The sequence below is a fragment of the Xenopus tropicalis genome, chromosome 7 (assembly GCF_000004195.4).
Source record: "Xenopus tropicalis strain Nigerian chromosome 7, UCB_Xtro_10.0, whole genome shotgun sequence".
NCBI classification, from domain to species: Eukaryota; Metazoa; Chordata; class Amphibia; order Anura; family Pipidae; genus Xenopus; species Xenopus tropicalis.
In genome coordinates this window covers 124,241,448-124,264,002 of record NC_030683.2, presented here as the reverse complement: position 1 = coordinate 124,264,002, position 22,555 = coordinate 124,241,448, and the positions used below count along the sequence as shown (strand labels likewise).

The 22,555-nt window shown below is 45.6% G+C and overlaps 1 protein-coding gene across 1 annotated transcript; it reads right to left on the bottom strand.

Annotated features, from left to right (window-relative positions):
* Positions 1 to 4,845: 4,845 nt before the first annotated feature.
* LOC100494026 (phospholipase A2 inhibitor and Ly6/PLAUR domain-containing protein) lies at positions 4,846 to 21,975 on the bottom strand. Its single transcript, XM_002942567.4, has 5 exons — positions 21,836 to 21,975; positions 10,284 to 10,403; positions 8,393 to 8,542; positions 8,129 to 8,269; positions 4,846 to 5,176 (listed from the first exon to the last, which is right to left on the bottom strand). The coding sequence occupies exons 1-5, from the start codon at positions 21,885 to 21,887 to the stop codon at positions 4,980 to 4,982; spliced, it is 660 nt and encodes a 219-aa protein (XP_002942613.1). The 5' UTR covers positions 21,888 to 21,975; the 3' UTR covers positions 4,846 to 4,979.
* Positions 21,976 to 22,555: the final 580 nt, after the last annotated feature.

The window sequence follows — 22,555 nt, the reverse complement described above, 5'->3', positions numbered from 1 at the left end:
TAGTTTGAAAATCCTAGCCAATCAGAATCCGTGCTGCACATACAAAACTATTTCTAATTAAATATTTGAATGCTGAAGTACAAGTGGCTTTTTATCTGTACGGGAGCGAAACAGTCGGGCATCTGGGTAATAAACAATCCATATAACCCATAGCTGACTTTTGATGTATTATTTTGAGAACTGCATTTTCCATGTCAGTGTCACTTTAAGAAGTGGAAGAAGTCGAATTTAGCGCTAGGTGTGTCCCTGTACAATACAAGCCTTTACATGTGGAACCACAGGATGCCAAGCAGACGCCCGTTAGGTTTGTTTTTTACTGAAGTCTCAGCGCGGCGTCAGCAGCAAAAAAAATATTTTGGGCAAAGGAGGTATTGGGAGTCATAATGAGCAACTATAAATCATATCTCAGCGATCATATATTCACTCACCTATACACACACTCACATTTATACACTATATATATATATACCAGTACAGGTATCAGACCCCTTATCCGGAAACTCATTATCCAGAAAGTTCCGAATTACGGAAAGGCCATCTGCCATAGGCTCCATTGTAATCAAATAATTCACATTTTTAAAAATGATTTCCTTTTTCTCTGTAATAATAAAACATTTTTCCCGGTGTCCCTGCACCCCTCAGTCCGACCCTGCCTGCACCCTCCAGTCCGACCCTGCCTGCACCCTCCAGTCCGACCCTGCCTGCACCCTCCAGTCCGACCCTGCCTGCACCCTCCAGTCCGACCCTGCCTGCACCCTCCAGTCCGACCCTGCCTGCACCCTCCAGTCCGACCCTGCCTGCACCCTCCAGTCCGACCCTGCCTGCACCCTCCAGTCCGACCCTGCCTGCACCCTCCAGTCCGAACCTGCCTGCACCCTCCAGTCCGACCCTGCATGCACCCCCAGTCTGACCCTGCCTGCACCCCTCAGTCCGACCCTGCATGCACCCCCAGTCTGACCCTGCCTGCACCCCTCAGTCCAACCCTGCCTGCACCCCCCAGTCCGACCCTGCATGCACCCCCAGTCCGACCCTGCCTGCACCCCCCAGTCCAACCCTGCCTGCACCCTCCAGTCCAACCCTGCCTGCACCCTCCAGTCCGACCCTGCATGCACCCTCTGTCCAACCCTGCCTGCACCCCCAGTCCGACCCTGCATGCACCCCCTGTCCAACCCTGCCTGCACCCCCCAGTCCGACCCTGCATGCACCCCCCAGTCCAACCCTGCCTGCACTCTCCAGTCCGACCCTGCCTGCACCCCCCAGTCCAACCCTGCCTGCACGCCTCAGTCCGACCCTGCCTGCACCCCCCAGTCCAACCCTGCCTGCACCCTCCAGTCCGACCCTGCATGCACCCCCTGTCCAACCCTGCCTGCACCCCCCCAGTCCGGCCCTACCTGCACCCCTCAGTCCGACCCTGCATGCACCCCCTGTCCGACCCTGCATGCACCCCCTGTCCGACCCTGCCTGCACCCCCCAGTCCGACCCTACCTGCACCCCTCAGTCCGACCCTGCATGCACCCCCTGTCCGACCCTGCCTGCACCCCCCAGTCCGACCCTGCCTGCACCCCTCAGTCCGACCCTGCCTGCACCCTCCAGTCCGACCCTGCATGCACCCCCAGTCCGACCCTGCCTGCACCCCTCAGTCCGACCCTGCCTGCACCCCCAGTCCGACCCTGCCTGCACCCCCAGTCCGAACCTGCCTGCACCCCTCAGTCCGACCCTGCCTGCACCCCCCAGTCCGACCCTGCCTGCACCCCCCAGTCTGACCCTGCCTGCACCCCCCAGTCCGACTCTGCCTGCACCCTCCAGTCCGACCCTGCCTGCACCCCCCAGTCCGACCCTGCCTGCACCCCCAGTCTGACCCTGCCTGCACCCCCCAGTCTGACCCTGCCTGCACCCCCAGTCCGACCCTGCCTGCACCCCCAGTCCGACCCTGCCTGCACCCCCAGTCCGACCCTGCCTGCACCCCCCCAGTCCGACCCTGCCTGCACCCCCAGTCGGACCCTGCATGGGTAACGTGATGCAACATTTGTTCAGACGGTCATTGGTCTGCAATTTGAGAGAAAATATCTACTATCGGGTAACAGACCTCGTGAAAATGTTGCGGCTTTTATTACATTCTAATTTGTTGTTCAACAAAAACCCGTAATACAGAATATTATTGTCGTAATGTTTATTGGAAACAGTATTTATACAGAAACCACAACATGAACCTGATATTGTGAGCAGCTTAATGCAAAGAATTGTGGATCATACTGCCAGATACAGTGACAGAAAGGCTTTGCTGGATGTTTAGCAGAACAACATATACAGAGCTGTAATGCCTGGAGGCTTATTTGAAAACACACATATTAACTGTCACACATTCATGTAAAAATGTAGTCTTTTCTATTATTTTTTATATTTATGAAAAGTTGCGTTTGGGGCAAACAATATTTTCTGCTGCCGGAGCAACTCCAGGACAATTATGGCTCAATATGGAGAGATACCGTAAAGGATAAGCAAACCATTTTTTTTTAACTTCAGAGCTATTTAAGTGCCAATATAATGAATTTTCTACCAACATCTCCACCTGCTGGTCAGTTCCTGTAACTGTACAGACAAAGAGATATCCCTTCAGAAGGAAAACAGAGAAGGGTTCTGGTGTTGCTCTGCTCAGAAAAGGCACCAGAAGCCTCAGATGCCCTTTCCCAACTCCTCCCTTAACAGAGCAACATCAGAACCCTTCTCTGTTTTCCTTCTGAAGGGATATCTCTTTGTCTGTACAGTTACATGAACTGACCAGCAGGTGGCACAGTCATTACAAAATTCATTATACTGGCAGTTAATAAAAAACTTAAATAGCTCTGAAACTGAAACAAATAAATAATGGAAATTGCAAAAGTACCATACACCCTGAGCAATTTTATTTTACATTTTGTAGGATTTTATATATCTTTTAAAATGATACAGGTGTGGCTTCTCTTATCTATTGTCCCAGTCTCTGGCTTAAGTGTAGGGGAATCTGATTTACAGAAACAAAACCTTGTCCAGAATTCTTTGCACCCAGTTTGCCTCAACTGTATTACCCTGTATAAAGATTAGCAGAGAAACGTTTTCCTTCTTAGCTTCAACTTCAATGTGTCTGGAGATATCAGAAACCATAGGTTGCTTTGTGTGGCCATCCACAGTAAACGACTTGTCCAACGTCATGGGAGGCCTACAGTATGGAATCTAGTTGACATGAAGAGAAGTTGCCCTGCAGCAAGGTCTTCTCTAGTGCTGTGCAACATTGCGGCTCTTTGGACAGGTAGTCAAGTTGGACCTGTCACAGAAAGGCATCTATGGACCTCATGAGTTGAGCAGACCTTGGATAGCTACATCCAATCGTGGGTTCCAGTGGGAGAACCCCCAGCTGGATAACCAGAAACAAAAGTCTTTGTGGAACCTAAAGCCTTTCAGACTGAACTACTAAATATGCAAGTGACTCTATGGCTTGCAAGTCTGACACGAGTGGTATACCCAAATACTAACTTGTTTATTCTTATTTAGCAAAACATATATAAAGGTTCATATATGGTACTTAAGGCCTAGGGAGATAAAGTCACATGCCCAAAGGAGTTGGCCCAGGAGTCAGCCCCAGGCTTCCTCAGATCAGATACCTGTATCATACACCAGTTATGATCCCCCGAGTCTCCCCTTCCTGCTTACTGTATGTGCAAAGCCCTTACTATTCATTCAAATCATATTAAATAAAATGTGATAGTGTACATTAAAGACTTTATTATTTCATAATCAGGGAAATGCAGCACATTTCTTGAGTGGAAGTCACTTGGACTACAATATACATATTATTTTGCCTAACATGAACCAATAAAACCTATTTGTAAGGAATACAGACAATGCCACACTATATATTTCTCTTGACTAACTGCCTGACCTTTAGGTGGCCAAGATGACCCCGTTGGCTCATTTTTACTTTTGACTAAAGAGATTAGCTGGGAGGAATTATTAATTAGTACCATAATTTTCAAAAAGGTGTATGTAATGCTACACAGGAACCTATCTACTGTATATACTTGAGTATAAGCCTAGTTTTTCAGCACCCAAAATGTTCTTAAAAAGTCACCCTCAGCTTATAATCGAGTCGGATGCCATGGGTCCCTCTAGACTAGCACCCTCTCTCCTTTGTGTGCAAATTAGGCCACCTGCAACCAGACCCTCCAGTGCCCTGGCCCGCTCCCAAATTCATCTTCATCTACCATCCTCACCTGCTCCATTCTGCACTAGGCATTGCACTTTATATTCTATATAAACTATATATAGTTTTGAAGGATTTTAACTCTTTGTGTTTTAGCTTGGTTGCTGATTGAGCTAAGGGGGTAGTACTCGTAAGTTATCATTGTTGATACCATATTGTTTTTGTTGACCCTCTTCTCCACTCACAGAGCTAATTTACTGTTTTTCTTTGACTTAAATATTTAAAAACATATACCCCACTGATGCCTCTTTTAGTGTAATTTTATTGGTATTTATTGTGATTATTGAAACTTAGCAGTAGCGGCTGCATTTCCCACCCTAGGCTTATACTCGAGTCAATATGTTTTTCCAGTTCTCTTAGGTAAAATTAGGTACCTCGGCTTATACTCGAGTATATACGGTACTTACTTTCAGTCATTTCATTATATAAAAAATGCAATATTAAACACATAAGAATAAGACGCTAGTACCTTTACCTATTACCTTAGGCCGCAGGGATAGTTAGATACAGAAATGGACCACTGAACATGAATCATTCCATATAAAACAAATCGGGTCTGGAAGGAAGTAGATAGGCACACAAATCAATTCAATTATGATGCAAGACCATTTTTTTTTTTTTGCAAAAATAGTGATTATTTTAGAAGCAAATGACACTTGAAAATATTTTTTTAAATATCTGAACATATATGCATGGATGGACACAAACACCTTTCTTCTGTAAGAGTGAGCCCGTCATGTGCTTATGAGATGTACTTCAGAAGGAGGAGACTAGGAAGGGCCAATAGGAGCTGGTTTAACTGGAGACTGATGGCTCCATCTCCGCTACAGGAAATGTCCACCTCCACTTTCACCAAATCGTTTCCCATCTCCTGTTCCCCAATCTCACAGAAATCTTTTGTTGCACAGCCACGTGCCGCCATCGACGTGGATATGAGACCTGTAGAGAAAGGGACGAATATCACTTAATAATTATTTAATACATAACATAGTTCAGCCTTTTATGCCTATATATAACCTGCCTAACTGCTAGTTGCCCCAGAGGAAGGCAAAAACCCCATCTGAAGCCTCTATGATTTGCCCCAGAGGGGAAAAAATTCCTTCCTGACTCCAAGATGGCAATCGGCCCAGTCTCTGAGGCAACTTGTACTAAGATCTCCCATAACCCTGTATTCCCTCACTTGCTAAACAGCCATCCACCCCCTTCTTGTTCAGGGAAAAACCTCCCTTCTTCTAAACGGAGTGGGTGCCCTCGTGCCCGTTGGAAGGACCTACTGGTAAATAAAACATTAGAAAGGTTATTATATGATCCCGTTATATATTTATACATAGTTATCATGTCACCTCTTAAGCGCCTCTTCTCCAGTGTAAACAAACCCAACTGGGCCAGCCTTTCCCCATAACTGAGACTTTCAATACCCTTTACCAGCTTAGTTGCCCTTCTCTGGACCCTGCCATACAATCATCAGTGTAGTGCAGGGTTTTCTGATCAGCTTAAATAGAGCCAGGAGTCAATATCAATCTTAGGCATGCTTGGGACCAAAGATACCTTTTGGAGGCCATAACCTCCAGCTGGACAGCCCTGGTTCATAGATAATTGATACTAAACAGGGGCACATTTACTTAAATTAGTTTTTTTTCTGGCCTTGAAAGTCGTATAAACTCAACATAGTATCAATTTGAATGAAATTCAATCATTGCTGTATTTATAGAATGTCAATATAATGCTCAAATTTTTCGAGTTGAAAGTATTGTTAAATCTTCGAGTTTAAATGGAGGTTCTTTTCCATGAATTCTTTTTTATTTTTCCCAAACAGGAAGTGCTCCAGCAGCCATTTTAGGAACATTAGCGCTCATTCTTGGAAAACAATGCATTTAAGTTTTACTTGAAACTGGGTGAAACAGAAAACAATGAGGGGATTAACTTCTCCTTGAAACTGGGTGAAATAGACAACAAAGGTGGGATTAACTTTTCCTTGAAACTGGGTGAAATAGGAAACAACGAGAGGATGAACTTCTCCTTGAAACTGGGTGAAATAGACAACAATGAGGGGATTAACTTCTCCTTGAAACTGGGTGAAATAGAAAACAATGAGGGAATTAACTTCTCCTTGAAACTGGGTGAAATAGACAACAACGAGAGGATTAACTTCTCCCTGAAACTGGGTGAAATAGACAGCGATGAGGGGATTAACTTCTCCTTGAAACTGGGTGAAATAGACAGCAATGAGGGGATTAACTTCTCCTTGAAACTGGGTAAAATAGACAGCAATGAGAGGATTAACTTCTCCTTGAAACTGGGTGAAATAGACAACAATGAGAGGATTATCTTCTCCTTGAAACTGGGTGAAATATACAACAATGATGGGGGATTAACTTCTCCTTGAAACTGGGTGAAATAGACAACAATGAGGGGATTAACTTCTCCCTGAAACTGGGTGAAATAGACAACAATGATAGGATTAACTTCTCCTTGAAACTGGGTGAAAAAGACAACAATGAGAGGATTAACTTCTCCTTGAAACTGGGTGAAATAGACAACAATGTAAGGATTAACTTCTCCTTGAAACTGGGTGAAATAGACAACAATGAGGGGATTAACTTCTCCTTGAAACTGGGTGAAATAGACAACAATGAGGGGATTAACTTCTCCTTGAAACTGGGTGAAATAGACAACAATGTGAGGATTAACTTCCCCTTGAAAATGTGCCAAGGACAGGCTGTAACTAACTATTCTATTCCTCTACTATTCTAAGCCTGCATAAGACCCAATGGTACTCGACAGATCAAACCTGCCTTATTTTTTTTTTACCAAAAAAAGTTAACTAAACATTAATAAATCACAAATGATGGGAGTTATTTTTGAAATAATATTCGGGAAACAATAAAAAAAGAACCGATTTCTGGCGAAAACCCATGCGTAAATCTCGAAATTATCAAGAAGTAAGAAAAATCCAACTTTATCTCAAGTAAATGTGCCCTTTAAACTATAATTCCTAAATTCAAATAATAGTTACAGCAGTTCAGTCCAACTATTTCTATGCCCTGAAGTATGTCAACTTTATATTCTACAACATGTTAAGGGATCAAATTGTTTGATTTGCAAACACAGTACAGGTATGGAACCCATTATCCAGAATGCTGGGGACCTGGGGTTTTCCGGATAAGGGATCTTTCTGTAATTTGCATCTCCATACGTTAAGTCTGCTAAAAATCATTTAACCATTAAATAAACCCAATAGGGCTGTTCTGCCCCCAATAAGGGGTAATTATATCTTAGTTGGGATCAAGTACAGGTACTGTTTTATTATTACAGAGAAAAGGGAATCATTTAACCATTAAATAAACCCAATAGGGCTGTTCTGCCCCAATAAGGGGTAATTATATCTTAGTTGGGATCAAGTACAGGTACTGTTTTATTATTACAGAGAAAAGGGAATCATTTAACCATTAAATAAACCCAATAGGGCTGTTCTGCCCCAATAAGGGGTAATTATATCTTAGTTGGGATCAAGTACAGGTACTGTTTTATTATTACAGAGAAAAGGGAATCATTTAACCATTAAATAAACCCAATAGGGCTGTTCTGCCCCCAATAAGGGGTAATTATATCTTAGTTGGGATCAACTACAGGTACTGTTTTATTATAACAGAGAAAAAGGAATCATTTTTAAAAAGTCAAATTATTTTCTTATAATAGAGTCAATGGGAGTTGGCCTTTCCGTAATTTGGAACTTTCTGGTTTCCAAATAACGGATCGCATACCTGTACAATGGGCAAAAGGGCAATTTTCAGACAGGTCTGGACTGATAGTAATTCCAGGGTTCCCTAGTGAGAATGTACACACTGGTAATGGTGTCACTGTATGCTTAATGCGGCCTTTGGACTGTACCTGACATGGAGGTAACGTATGTAATGCACCTCGTCTCATCTCCAACACATTCCAGGGGTTGACCCGACTGACAAGACTTCTTATTTGTATCAATGCAGCCTTCACACATGATGCCATTCTTCAAGGTTTTCTCTAGAGGCACTGAAAAAGAAAGAAAGCAATAGAGACAAAGGAGACAAAAAGAAAGAAATATTATTCCCGCCCATCACACTTGCTCCTCCCTCATTGGGGTGGGGCTTTTGTTCCAGCAGGGCGGATACTTACATTTGGGAATTCCTGGATTACAGTTGTCGGACTTACAACACACGTTGCTCATTTTGACTTTGCCATTGGGGATGCTCATAGTCCCGGCTTTGTCGCACTTCTCCTTCGATTCACATTGTCTAATAAACAGTTTAGAGACCTCCATCCCACCTATGACACAAAGATGAACGTTACTAACAGGTAATTAAGGAAACAAAACACCCTCCAGACTTCGTCATTTAGTCTATAAATGCCACCCAAAGCCCACTATGATCTTTCTATGCAGACCTTGTTTAAACCTCTGTCTGGTTGCTAGGGTAAAGAGGACCCTAGCAACCAAATGGAGAGCTGCTGAGCAAAAAGCTAAATAGCTGAAAAAAAACATAAAAAATGAAGACTAGTGATGGGCGAAATGTTTCGGCAGGCATGGATTTGCAGCGAATTTCCATGTTTCGCCCTGGAGGAGGAAAAAATTTGACACGGAAAAAGTCGCCGCACGTCCAAAAATTGTCGCCGGCGTCAAAAAAGAATAGCCGTGCGACGAAACAATAGCAAAAAGGAAGGGACTGGGGCTGTGGGATAGCAGGTATAGTAGGGAGAGATGGTGCCTATAGTAGCAGTGGGGAGATAATAGCCTCTGGGAAGGGACTGGGGCTGTGGGATAGCAGGTATAGTAGGGAGAGATGGTGCCTATAGTAGCAGTGGGGGGATAATAGCCTCTGGGAAGGGACTGGGGCTGTGGGATAGCAGGTATAGTAGGGAGAGATGGTGCCTATAGTAGCAGTGGGATAATAGCCTCTGGGAAGGGACTGGGGCTGTGGGATAGCAGGTACAGTAGGGAGAGATGGTGCCTATAGTAGCAGTGGGGGGATAATAGCCTCTGGGAAGGGACTGGGGCTGTAGGATAGCAGGTATAGTAGGGAGAGATGGTGCCTATAGTAGCAGTGGGATAATAGCCTCTGGGAAGGGACTGGGGCTGTGGGATAGCAGGTATAGTAGGGAGAGATGGTGCCTATAGTAGCAGTGGGGGGATAATAGCCTCTGGGAAGGGACTGGGGCTGTGGGATAGCAGGTACAGTAGGGAGAGATGGTGCCTATAGTAGCAGTGGGGGGATAATAGCCTCTGGGAAGGGACTGGGGCTGTGGGATAGCAGGTATAGTAGGGAGAGATGGTGCCTATAGTAGCAGTGGGGGGATAATAGCCTCTGGGAAGGGACTGGGGCTGTGGGATAGCAGGTATAGTAGGGAGAGATGGTGCCTATAGTAGCACTGGGGGGGGGGGGGGGGATAATAGCCTCTGGGTTGTGTTGTAGATCACTGAATTGTTTTCTGCTTCTACTTTCTAGATGTATGCTATGAATTCCAGTTATAATTTGGGATGTTGGTGCCACTACTTCTCGGGGCTCTTTCCACAATATCAGTCAGTTCCCACAAGGCCGGGTCCCACACATGAATTTTTGCAGTTTTGATAACAGAAACTAGCGAAATCCTGTGTAAGAGAAAAACGCACGGGCACTGGATCATTACACAGTACTCCGGAGCTTCACTTGCACTGAATTACACATAGCAGTATTACTTCATAAAACCACCTGTTGGCCCTCGAGGGAAGATAACTCACTTATCAACAGTGGGCAAATTTGCCCATGGACAGTAACCCATAGCAACCAATCAATGATTGGCTTTTTTTTTTAGCCAGCTGCATGTGGAACAATGAATGCAACAATTTGATTGGCTGTCATAGGTTACTGCCCGTGGGCAAATTTGCCCAGTGTTGATAAATGACCCCCATGTGTCAGTTTTGATACATATCAACACCTCGCTTTGGTCTTGGTGGAGAATGCGGCCTGAGTGCTGAGCTGATATATCGGCACATTTGGCTCATATCATCCGCGCCATGTTAGTCTGCACATACCCATCTCGGTCACGGTGTAGGACGACAGACAGACTTCATCACTAGAGGAACATTGCTGTGAAGTTCCGGAACAGGAAGGCCCTTCAGCCCCTATACAGTGGATGCAGGAAAGGGAGTAACCTGCATGGAGAAGAACAATTTGTAAGAAAAGAAAAAATATAAGACAAATAAAATAGTCGGGTTTTTACTGGCCACATGTCTTGCCTATTGATTTGATAAAGAAATATCTATGACCTAAAGTTGTCACTTTCCAAATTCCTGTTTTTTTCTGACCAGCTGTGGAAGGAGGAAAACAAATGAACTCTAGCTCGGTTGGGTAGCAGTGGGTTGTTTATACAGAGCTCATTATCTCAGTTTCAACGGCGGGACAGGGGAGGGGATAGTTAAGATGAAACAAAACTATGATCTGTATATAACAAGCAACATTTTTAACACATGTCCTATTGTACCCATATTGAACAAAGGTGCATATAGGCCTATACTGCCTCTTTATGCCAACCTCAGTTGGCTCCTTATACCAACAACAACAATAGCCCTACCCCTGTGATGATGCGGCCCGCCCCCATGACGTTACGTCCCGCCTCCCTGCGAGTTCCCGGGCAGGAGAGGTGCCAACCCTAGCAACAGATGCAGTTGAAGGACCCAAACCTTATAATAAATCTCTGTAACCTGGTCACCAGAAAAGTGTATAAAAACCCCACAATAAAATTTGAACTTCTCATCTTCTATTATGGCAGCCACTTTTTTATCAGCTAAAAGAGTTCAGGAACATACTTACTTTCTTGACAAAATACCCCCAAACAATATAGGTCTCTATAAAAACCAGCTCATATGTAAAACCCTGCTTCATCTACCCATGTATCAGTTTAGCGTTTTGCATATGTGTCTTATTGGTTAACAGGGAGACCACTCCCTTGGCACTCTGATATAGTGTTTAGCAGGGGGGGTGGGGCTTCCTCTTTGGCAGAATCTGCTGACCCAGGTGGAAGTTCCATTGAGCCTGGGATCAACAGGGCCCCAGTAAAGTGAGTACCCTAGAGGCTGCATCTACTCTAGAGAAGTTGGGGAACAGGGACCCCATTAATGAGGAATAGTAAGTGTCAGGATAATTAATAAGAGAACTTTTTAGGAAAGTGAGATAGTGAGATTAATTAGAAGGAGCAGTCTCGGCTCCAACCAGGAGAGATTAGCTGGAAGTAGCTTCCCTACAGGCACTGTTGCCTTAGAGCAGGACACGGTTAAGACGCAGGTATCAGTTCCCATCCCTGATCCATAGTTGGCTGTGAGGGATCCTTGGCTGCTAAGGGACACCCTGAGGATACAGATACTGGGCCAGGCTATTCTCCACAGGGAGGCCGTGCTGGTTGGTGGTCCTTACCTCCCCCACCCTCGGCTGAGGGGGGGCTATACGGGTGGACACCATATTTTTCTACCTTCTGTGCAATTGCCTGATATCTCCTCTGTGTGAGTATTGCTATAACCCCATGGATCATTGTCTTGGACAATAAACAAGTTATATTCTGGTTTACCACAAAAGAACCTTCTGGCGCCCATTTGTTATTCTGCACTGCACCAGCTACAGTGAGTTGTAGTTGCACTACACCCTAGCTCCATTTGGTCACTTCCACATAGCGAAGGCCCATCCTGAAGGATTGAGTCGCATGTGCCCCATGCTCTAAAACCTACACTAGCAGTGGATTGACTGGTTTACAGCCAAATACGGGTTACAAATATATTTTCATAAAAGTATGCTTTTTTAGTAGTGTAGCGAACTGGTAAATTATGCCTTTTCCCATTCTGTGGTCCCCTAGTTCTCTAGACAGCCATGAAGGGTCCTAAATGTAATAGGAAGTAAGTCAATGTTCCTGGGTCATAGCATGACCCTTTGTGCAGTTCCACAGTTTGGCCATAAGGTGGCACTGTGGTATATAAAAGGCTGAGCAGCCATGAGGCTTGAGGCCATTTTGTGAAGCTCTCTGCCTGAGGAAGCAGGCAGAGAGATACTGTGGAAATCTGGGGATAGGTAGGTCCAGACAGAATAGGCAGTTCCTGTTATAGGTCACACTAGGTGTGATAGACAGGCAGGGCTATTTAGTAAGCAGCATTTGCTCCAACCAGGAATTGTAGAGGGATTATTATCCCGGGTATAATACTACCCAGAGTAGGGTTAACAGTTTACAGACCTAGGGTTAGATAGTGATCACCCAGGTTCCACTGGAAACATATACCTGAAAGCTGGGAGTTAACCCATTGTGCCCTGCAGCTAAAGAGTTATTGTGACTATTCCTTGTAAGTACTGCCTATGCTGTGAGATGCTACTACCTACATATTCTATGCTGTAATTACTCCTAAGTGGCTGTGTAAATAAACAGTTCATGGTTTCAAGGTTAAGAACCACTGGCACCCATCTATTGAGAAATACAACACATATCTACCTGGCCTCCATATTAAGCGAGGGCTCACCCCTGAAGGATACAGTCTCATCCTGGGTAAAATACGGTGTAGCTTGTGGTAATAGAAGGGCTAATTTACTATAAGCTTACAGTAGTATGTGCCACGGTTAATCCTAAATAGAAAACTGCCATTTTAAGTACTAAGGGCCGCCCCCTGGGATCATAGGAGTCACAGTGCACACAAACAAGCCAAGGCACACATACATGCTAGGCCCCATCAGCCAATGAATGGGCAGAGTTCTGCCTCCCACACTTTTTCTATATATATTCCAGTTAGGCCACTTAACATAATATAAACTATCTGTTGGTTAAGGATTCATTCTGGGGGGATAGTTTTCCCTTAAGCTACTGCTGGGACCGATCTACAGATCGAACAGATTATCTAAAGAAGTAACAATTTTGGAGCCAAATATGTTGTAACAAAAGTCCGGGGAGCCATTCTCTGTATTTAGGCCTATAAGTGGGAGGGCTGCTCGCTTCCAACTGTCTCTGCCCCTGGGGGCCATTGCTTTTGTAGCGCTGGAAATAATAATCTGTTGCTCCTGCCAAGGAATTACATGTGATTCAGTATAAAAGAGAATTTAATCCCTCAGGTATCATGGGAGGGAGTTCTCTTTGCAGATGGTTATTGCCCTAATGTCCCACCTTGCCTTACTGTCCCAGTATTGCCCTAATGTCCCACCTTGCCTTACTGTCCCAGTATTGCCCTAATGTCCCACCTTGCCTTACTGTCCCAGTATTGCCCTAATGTCCCACCTTGCCTTACTGTCCCAGTATTGCCCTAATGTCCCACCTTGCCTTACTGTCCCAGTATTGCCCTAATGTCCCACCTTGCCTTACTGTCCCAGTATTGCCCTAATGTCCCACCTTGCCTTACTGTCCCAGTATTGCCCTAATGTCACCACCTTGCCTTACTGTCCCAGTATTGCCCTAATGTCCCACCTTGCCTTACTGTCCCAGTATTGCCCTAATGTCACCACCTTGCCTTTCTGTCCCAGTATTGCCCTAATGTCCCACCTTGCCTTACTGTCCCAGTATTGCCCTAATGTCCCACCTTGCCTTACTGTCCCAGTATTGCCCTAATGTCCCACCTTGCCTTACTGTCCCAGTATTGCTCTAATGTCCCACCTTGCCTTACTGTCCCAGTATTGCCCTAATGTCCCACCTTGCCTTACTGTCCCAGTATTGCCCTAATGTCCCACCTTGCCTTACTGTCCCAGTATTGCTCTAATGTCCCACCTTGCCTTACTGTCCCAGTATTGCCCTAATGTCCCACCTTGCCTTACTGTCCCAGTATTGCCCTAATGTCCCACCTTGCCTTACTGTCCCAGTATTGCCCTAATGTCCCACCTTGCCTTACTGTCCCAGTATTGCCCTAATGTCCCACCTTGCCTTACTGTCCCAGTATTGCCCTAATGTCCCACCTTGCCTTACTGTCCCAGTATTGCCCTAATGTCACCACCTTGCCTTACTGTCCCAGTATTGCCCTAATGTCCCACCTTGCCTTACTGTCCCAGTATTGCCCTAATGTCACCACCTTGCCTTACTGTCCCAGTATTGCCCTAATGTCCCACCTTGCCTTACTGTCCCAGTATTGCCCTAATGTCCCACCTTGCCTTACTGTCCCAGTATTGCCCTAATGTCCCACCTTGCCTTACTGTCCCAGTATTGCCCTAATGTCCCACCTTGCCTTACTGTCCCAGTATTGCCCTAATGTCCCACCTTGCCTTACTGTCCCAGTATTGCCCTAATGTCCCACCTTGCCTTACTGTCCCAGTATTGCCCTAATGTCCCACCTTGCCTTACTGTCCCAGTATTGCCCTAATGTCCCACCTTGCCTTACTGTCCCAGTATTGCCCTAATGTCCCACCTTGCCTTACTGTCCCAGTATTGCCCTAATGTCCCACCTTGCCTTTCTGTCCCAGTATTGCCCTAATGTCCCACCTTGCCTTACTGTCCCAGTATTGCCCTAATGTCCCACCTTGCCTTACTGTCCCAGTATTGCCCTAATTAGGGATGTAGCGAACCTCACAAAAAAAGTTCGCGAACCCGTTTGCGAACTTCTGCCAAAAAGTGCGAACTTTTGCGAACTTTGCGAACCCCATAGACTTCAATGAGAAGGCGAACTTTGAAACCTAGAAAAGCCATTTATGGCCAGAAAACTGATTTTAAAGTTGTTTAAAGGGTGCCACGACCTGGACAGTGGCATGCAGGAGGGGGATCAAGGGCAAAAATTTCTCTGAAAAATACGTTGTTGTAATCAGAAAATAAAAGCAGTCCTTACAAGGACTATTGGGTTACAGCAGATGAGATCAGAAGGACAGCTGTCCCCAGCAGCTACATACAGAGCAGTAGAAAGTAGATTACTAGTCAGCAAAGCTACCTAAACTGTCCCTCAAACCCCTGCACAGCTCTCTCCCTATGCTAACTCATCAAGCACACACAGGCAGAATGTAAAATGGCTGCTGGGCTTCGGTTTATATATGGAAGGGAGTGGTCTGGGGGTGGTCCAGGAGGGAGAGCTGCCTGATTGGCTGCCATGTATCTGCTGGCTCTGGGGTGAGAGGTCAAAATTTGGTTCCAGCTAAGGCGAACCCAAAATTGTGAACATCGCTAAAAGTTCGCGAACTTGCGAACTTGCAAACACCCGATTTTCGTGCGAATTAGTTCTCCGGCGAACAGTTCGCTACATCTCTAGCCCTAATGTCCCACCTTGCCTTACTGTCCCAGTATTGCCCTAATGTCCCACCTTGCCTTACTGTCCCAGTATTGCCCTAATGTCCCACCTTGCCTTTCTGTCCCAGTATTGCCCTAATGTCACCACCTTGCCTTTCTGTCCCAGTATTGCCCTAATGTCCCACCTTGCCTTACTGTCCCAGTATTGCCCTAATGTCACCACCTTGCCTTACTGTCCCAGTATTGCCCTAATGTCCCACCTTGCCTTACTGTCCCAGTATTGCCCTAATGTCACCACCTTGCCTTACTGTCCCAGTATTGCCCTAATGTCCCACCTTGCCTTACTGTCCCAGTATTGCCCTAATGTCACAACCTTTCCTTACTGTCCCAGTATTGCCCTAATGTCCCACCTTGCCTTACTGTCCCAGTATTGCCCTAATGTCCCACCTTGCCTTACTGTCCCAGTATTGCCCTAATGTCCCACCTTGCCTTTCTGTCCCAGTATTGCCCTAATGTCCCACCTTGCCTTACTGTCCCAGTATTGCCCTAATGTCCCACCTTGCCTTTCTGTCCCAGTATTGCCCTAATGTCCCACCTTGCCTTACTGTCCCAGTATTGCCCTAATGTCACCACCTTGCCTTACTGTCCCAGTATTGCCCTAATGTCCCACCTTGCCTTACTGTCCCAGTATTGCCCTAATGTCACCACCTTGCCTTTCTGTCCCAGTATTGCCCTAATGTCCCACCTTGCCTTACTGTCCCAGTATTGCCCTAATGTCCCACCTTGCCTTTCTGTCCCAGTATTGCCCTAATGTCACCACCTTGCCTTACTGTCCCAGTATTGCCCTAATGTCACCACCTTGCCTTTCTGTCCCAGTATTGCCCTAATGTCCCACCTTGCCTTACTGTCCCAGTATTGCCCTAATGTCCCACCTTGCCTTACTGTCCCAGTATTGCCCTAATGTCACCACCTTGCCTTACTGTCAAAGTATTGCCCTAATGTCACCACCTTGCCTTTCTGTCCCAGTATTGCCCTAATGTCCCACCTTGCCTTTCTGTCCCAGTATTGCCCTAATGTCCCACCTTGCCTTACTGTCCCAGTATTGCCCTAATGTCACCACCTTGCCTTACTGTCCCAGTATTGCCCTAATGTCCCACCTTGCCTTTCTGTCCCAGTATTGCCCTAATGTCACCACCTTGCCTTACTGTCCCAGTATTGCCCTAATGTCCCACCTTGCCTTTCTGTCCCAGTATTGCCCTAATGTCCCACCTTGCCTTTCTGTCCCAGTATTGCCCTAATGTCCCACCTTGCCTTACTGTCCCAGTATTGCCCTAATGTCCCACCTTGCCTTACTGTCCCAGTATTGCCCTAATGTCCCACCTTGCCTTTCTGTCCCAGTATTGCCCTAATGTCCCACCTTGCCTTTCTGTCCCAGTATTGCCCTAATGTCCCACCTTGCCTTACTGTCCCAGTATTGCCCTAATGTCACCACCTTGCCTTACTGTCCCAGTATTGCCCTAATGTCACCACCTTGCCTTACTGTCCCAGTATTGCCCTAATGTCCCACCTTGCCTTACTGTCCCAGTATTGCCCTAATGTCACCACCTTGCCTTACTGTCCCAGTATTGCTCTAATGTCACCACCTTGCCTTCGTGTCTTCATTGACTTTAGTCATCATACTGTCTTTCATCTTGCTCAACTGTTGCCATATTTCTATACCCTGTTCATCTTGCCCCACTTTGCCCCTACAATCAGCACCCTCCCCTAAGGTGACCAACTTTCCCTAGTGCTGCCATTTCTATTGCTTCCATTAGTTTTGATCTTCCCATACTCTCACCACCTTGCCCAGTTGACTCTTGTCAGTATCTTGCCCTCCCCTCTCTGCCTTACCTCACTGTTATTTCCTTGCCTTATGGTGCACAATTGGACTGGGCCAGTGGGGCACAATGAAGAAAAGAAAACTCTTAGCGGCACCCCCTGGCTCTCCAAACAGTGAAGGTTGGTGCGGAGATGCTGGAGGGATCGGCACCCTCCCAAAGAGCAGGCACCGGCGCTCCCAAGCAGTTATAAGCAGGGCAAGCCCTTGCAGGTTTATTGGGAACATGCAACGTTTCGGAGCCAAAAAACCCTTTATGCTTGGCAAAGCATGAAAGCTCCCCCTCTGTCTGTTCTCTCACCCCCAACACAAAGAGGATAAGTACAAAGGTAGGCGTGCATGCAGCGGGGGCCACTATCTCTGTCTTCTACTATTGTATCATTTTCGCCACCTATCACCATCTTGCCCTACTTTTGCCACCTCGCCTTCAAATAGCTCCCCTGCTATCATCATCTTCCCCTACTGTCTCCATCTTGTTCTGCTGTCTCCATCTTGTCCTACTGTCTCCATCTTGTCCTACTATCTCCATCTTGCCCTACTATCATCATCTTCCCCTACTGTCTCCATCTTGCCCTACTATCATCATCTTCCTCTACTGTCTCCATCTTGTCCTATTGTCTCTATCCTGTCCTACTGTCTCCATCTTGCCCTACTGTCTCCATCTTGTCCTACTATCTCCATCTTGCTCTACTATCATCATCTTCCCCTACTGTCTCCATCTTGCCCCACTGTCTTCATCTTGCCCTACTGTCTCCATCTTGCCCTACTGTCTCCATCTTGTCCTACTGTCTCTATCCTGTCTTACTGTCTCCATCTTGTCCTACTGTCTTATCCTGTCCTACTGTCTCCATCTTGTCCTACTGTTTCCATCTTGTCCTACTGTCTCCATCTTGCCCTACTATTATCATCTTCCCCTACTGTCTCCATCTTGCCCTACTGTCTCCATCTTGTCCTACTATCTCCATCTTGCTGTACTATCATCATCTTCCCCTACTGTCTCCATCTTGCCCTACTGTCTCCATCTTGCCCTACTGTCTCCATCTTGCCCTACTGTCTCCATCTTGTCCTACTGTCTTATCCTGTCCTACTGTCTCCATCTTGTCCTACTGTTTCCATCTTGTCCTACTGTCTCCATCTTGCCCTACTGTCTCCATCTTGCCCTACTGTCTCCATCTTGCCCTACTGTCTCCATCTTGTCCTACTGTTTCCATCTTGTCCTACTATCTCCATCTTGCCCTACTATTATCATCTTCCCCTACTGTCTCCATCTTGTCCTACTGTCTCCATCTTGTCCTACTGTCTCCATCTTGCCCTACTGTCTCCATCTTGCCCTACTATCTCCATAGTGCTCCACTTATCCATCTTTTCTAACTGTCCGTAGCTTGCCCCACTATACCTAGAATCTGACAAACTTCCTATCCACAATTGCGGGTGAACTAAAGATCCCTAACAGAATATATATCTAACTTCAGTTTCTTTATTATTTTGCGTGAGTGCGTGCCACGGGGCCAGCTCCTATTAGCAGTATAAAATATCGCCATGTGATCTCAGCAGCTTCTATACACACAGGGGTTGGACCGTGGGAAATCCTTCGGGTGTTAAAAGAAACCCTTAAAGGAGAACTAAACCCTAAAATAGAAAATCATTAGAAATGCTGTATTTTGTATACTGAACATAGATATAAACATTCTGAACTTACTGCACAAGCCCAGGGATTGAGAAGCCTAATTTAAATAATGATTTATGCTTTGAAAGTTGTCCACAGGGGGCCGCCATCTTGTTACTTTGTTAGACCATCTTCTATAAGATCTGGCTCCTGCACATGCTCAGTTAGCTCTGGGCTGCTGTCGGGAGGCTAAGCTTAGGGAACATAGTAAATTATCAAAACAACAGCACAAAGCCGGTGGCTGCATAAATATGCAAAATAATCCCCCAATGAGAATCCCAGCTGATGTGAGTAAATCCGGCTCCCTGTTCTCTGTTCCTGCAATTGGAGTTGGGAGCAATAAGCACAGTTTCCCAGCACTGAACAAGTCTGTCCCTTTATCCCCATATCTGATTCCTGTGCCATATAATGACAGGAAAAATAATATAATTATCTCTCTATGTAAGATAATATCAAAATGGCTGATATAGTGCTGGGAATCTTATCAGCATTCTCATTGGTCAATGCTTTTGTGTATATATTTTTTTCCTTCAACCTCCATAGAGAACTAGGCGGAACCTAAAAATCATCCCATTGGCACAGAGACACAGGTGCATCATGGGTATAGGTACATATAAACTAGTGCTGCCCTATTATACACATTGTATTACAAAATATAACTAAAAACAAGCTTTAGCTCAGTATTTAGACATAACTTGTTTATAACAGACTCCCAAATATTCCCATATCCCCATCCCCCAAAATATCAGCTCAGAAGATAATTGGGGCTTTTACTAATATAAACACATTTTGAATTCTATCATTCTATAAATGACTTTCTCTTATACTCACATTACACTGACCAAAGCAAAGGCCAGATGAGCAGACTGGGGGTTCCATACACAGCCTATTTATTATAGTGAGAGCCCAAACTCTGAGCTCAGTGTCAGTCACTTTGCATATGCAAATCAGCATGCCTGGGAAGGAACATAGTGTTTGTGCAGAGGTTCCCTGTACATATCATGTTGTTCTGCCTATACACCTACTGGCACAGTTTGGCCTCTCCCCGTGTGTAATGCACACAAACCCCCATGCAACTGCTTCATAAACACTTCGAGAGATGTGATTTGTCTGTTGTGTGTATAAAAGCAAAAAAAACAAAAAAAACAAACAAACCAGCAAGCCAGCAAGCCCCAGTACTAAAGCTAGTAATATTCTGTACCTTAGCCCTGGGGGAGAGTGTAAGGTGCATATACAGTCACTGTATTACATACAGAGAATCCTTTCCAATGGGGCAGTTTATTCCCAGAGGGGCTGTTTGTAACAGCAAAGTGACTGAAACTTTTGTCACAGCTTCTCCCTATGTTTCCAACCTTTGTAACTTATATTTGTTACACAGCTCAGTATTTGGAATCACTACAAGGGGGAAAGAAAAGTCACACAATAAGGATTCAGCTTAAGTCTCGCCCCAAGTTCAAAAGGCCTTTAGTTTTTAAGAGAGCAGCCAGACAGGACTGTGATTGGTTGGCTAGTATGCATGTTTAATAGTGACCAGACCAAGCAGGCAGGGGAAAGAAGAATATTGTGAGTCGATCCCTAAGCTCAGGTCACTGACATCAGCCAAGAGCAAACTGAGCATGTGCAGTAGTTGGGCAGGGCAAAAGATGGAGAGCTACTGTGGGCATCTTCAGGGGCATGAATCTTTATTTCTATAGAGCTTTGGGGATATTGGGCTGATACAAGGGCCCAAAATACATAGCTAAACATTTCTAGCCATATTCATTTTTAGGCTTTAGTTGTCCTTTAACCCAAATCTTCAATTAACTTCCCTGCTGAAACTATGTTATTATGTTACCCAAATGTTGGGAACCACCATTATTATTATTATTACAGTGAGAAAAGCCAACGTGAGAGACATCTGGGGCTTATAGTTGCTGCTGTATTTTGTAGCATTATAACTGGGGGCTGTTGGGAGTGAGTGAAACAATGCCTGTGGCGCCCCCTGGCTGTGTAACACCATTATTGTAGTTGTACAGGAACACTTCTTTTCCTGCAAGGGGGCTGTGGAATCAAACAATCCATAACTTGGCAGCTTAATGCACAGAATGGCTTAATGCCCTGTATATACTGATAATGGGTGAGTACAGAGGGGCTGTTGTAGTTGTCCATGTGAATTTTGTGGTCACAGCCTCATTGGACCCCTTCCTAACGGTTTAAAATTTATTGGTGAGCACAACTTTCCCCTTTGTTTTGCTATACGTTCGCCCACAGTCATGTCTTTGCCCCCTCACCCTGCTCCTCTAGCCTAAGCTAGCACCCTAATATTGCCATTTCCCCCTACCCCAACCCCACTCCACCATCCTGACCCCCTCCGTCTCCACTTCCACCCAGTCCCCTTTAAACCCAGATAGCCTTGTGTTGTCTCTGTACATACTTTGCCTTGTAGGAGTGTGAGTAAACAGCTCGCTGTGCCAAGTGGCTGGGCATCTGATATTTACAAGGCACGCCATAGTCCTGCTATTTATTCCTGCATTCCCTGTACTGGAAATAGCACGTAGCGAGGGTGACAGACCCCACGGCGCGGCACAATTCTGCATGTCGGAGCAGCACTAATTACTATATAACTGTAATAAATCCATTAGCATTCATAGTCTTTGCCATTTAAATATAGATATATATACAGTAGAGCAGGGGTAGTTAACCCTCTGCGTTCGATATACTGCAACTCCCAGCGTGCCCAACCTCCTGTTGTTGGACTACAATTCCCGGTATCTTCAGACTTCTGACATAGACACATATTAAGATCCCAACATTATATTTTGCTAAAGAAATAAAGTTTTTGTTTTTTTTTGAGCTGATGCTGAAGCTTTTTTATTAAAAGGAGTCAAAAAGGGGCACTTACCTTTTGCTATGAAAGCGGATAGGATGTAGGTGAGTGCCAGTGCCCAGCCCATGGCTTCCAGAAGTGTAGGGCAGGAGAAGTGCAATATGTTGTGTTGTCCCCGCGGCAGCCCGATATGTCAGGGGTGTGGGCTGCATGGAGTGTTCCAGGGGTGGGAGAATTCAAGTGGGGTGGGAGAATCAAAGGGGGAATTAAAGGGATACTCCCAGCACTCCAATCGCTATACAGAAGGTTTTATAGCACCGTGTCATTATCTGTCAGTGAGTGCTTCATATTTCATATCTACTGTATACATAGTAACTTAGCATATATATTTTGTTTCTTTTTTTTTCATTCGTATCATTTTTGTTCTTTTCCTTCAGCCCCTGATGCAAAATCACCCCCGTTTAAAAAAGTGCTTGTATTGTTGGGCTCAGTAGAATGCAGTAGAATGCAGTCCTGTATTTAGAGCTCCTATTGGTTGTCACATGGGGTACAGCAGCCAGGGGCACCTAAGGTAGAGGGGGGCCCCCCTGAGATGGAAAGGAGGGAGTCAGGGTGGGGCTGGTATAAAGCAGGTGGGGTTTGGATATATCATGGGCATAATTAAGGCACGGCTAGGGCAGATTAGGGGTATTATTGCATGTGCTCTGCACAGGGGAACCAGGGGACCACTAGGCTAATAACTGGGGCCAACTGGTGGGAGGGTTCTGCTAACTTAGTAGCATGGGGTCCCAAGAT

Bases quoted from the DNA above. Each gene is read 5' to 3' on its own strand.
- LOC100494026 (XM_002942567.4), bottom strand. From the start codon at position 21,887: ATGGGCTGGGCACTGGCACTCACCTACATCCTATCCGCTTTCATAGCA. The intron at 10,404-21,835 runs GTAAGTGCCCCT...TTCTCCATGCAG, and splicing joins ATCCGCTTTCATAGCAAAAG to GTTACTCCCTTTCCTGCATC. The intron at 8,543-10,283 runs GTATGTGCAGAC...TTTGTGTCATAG, and splicing joins CTACACCGTGACCGAGATGG to GTGGGATGGAGGTCTCTAAA.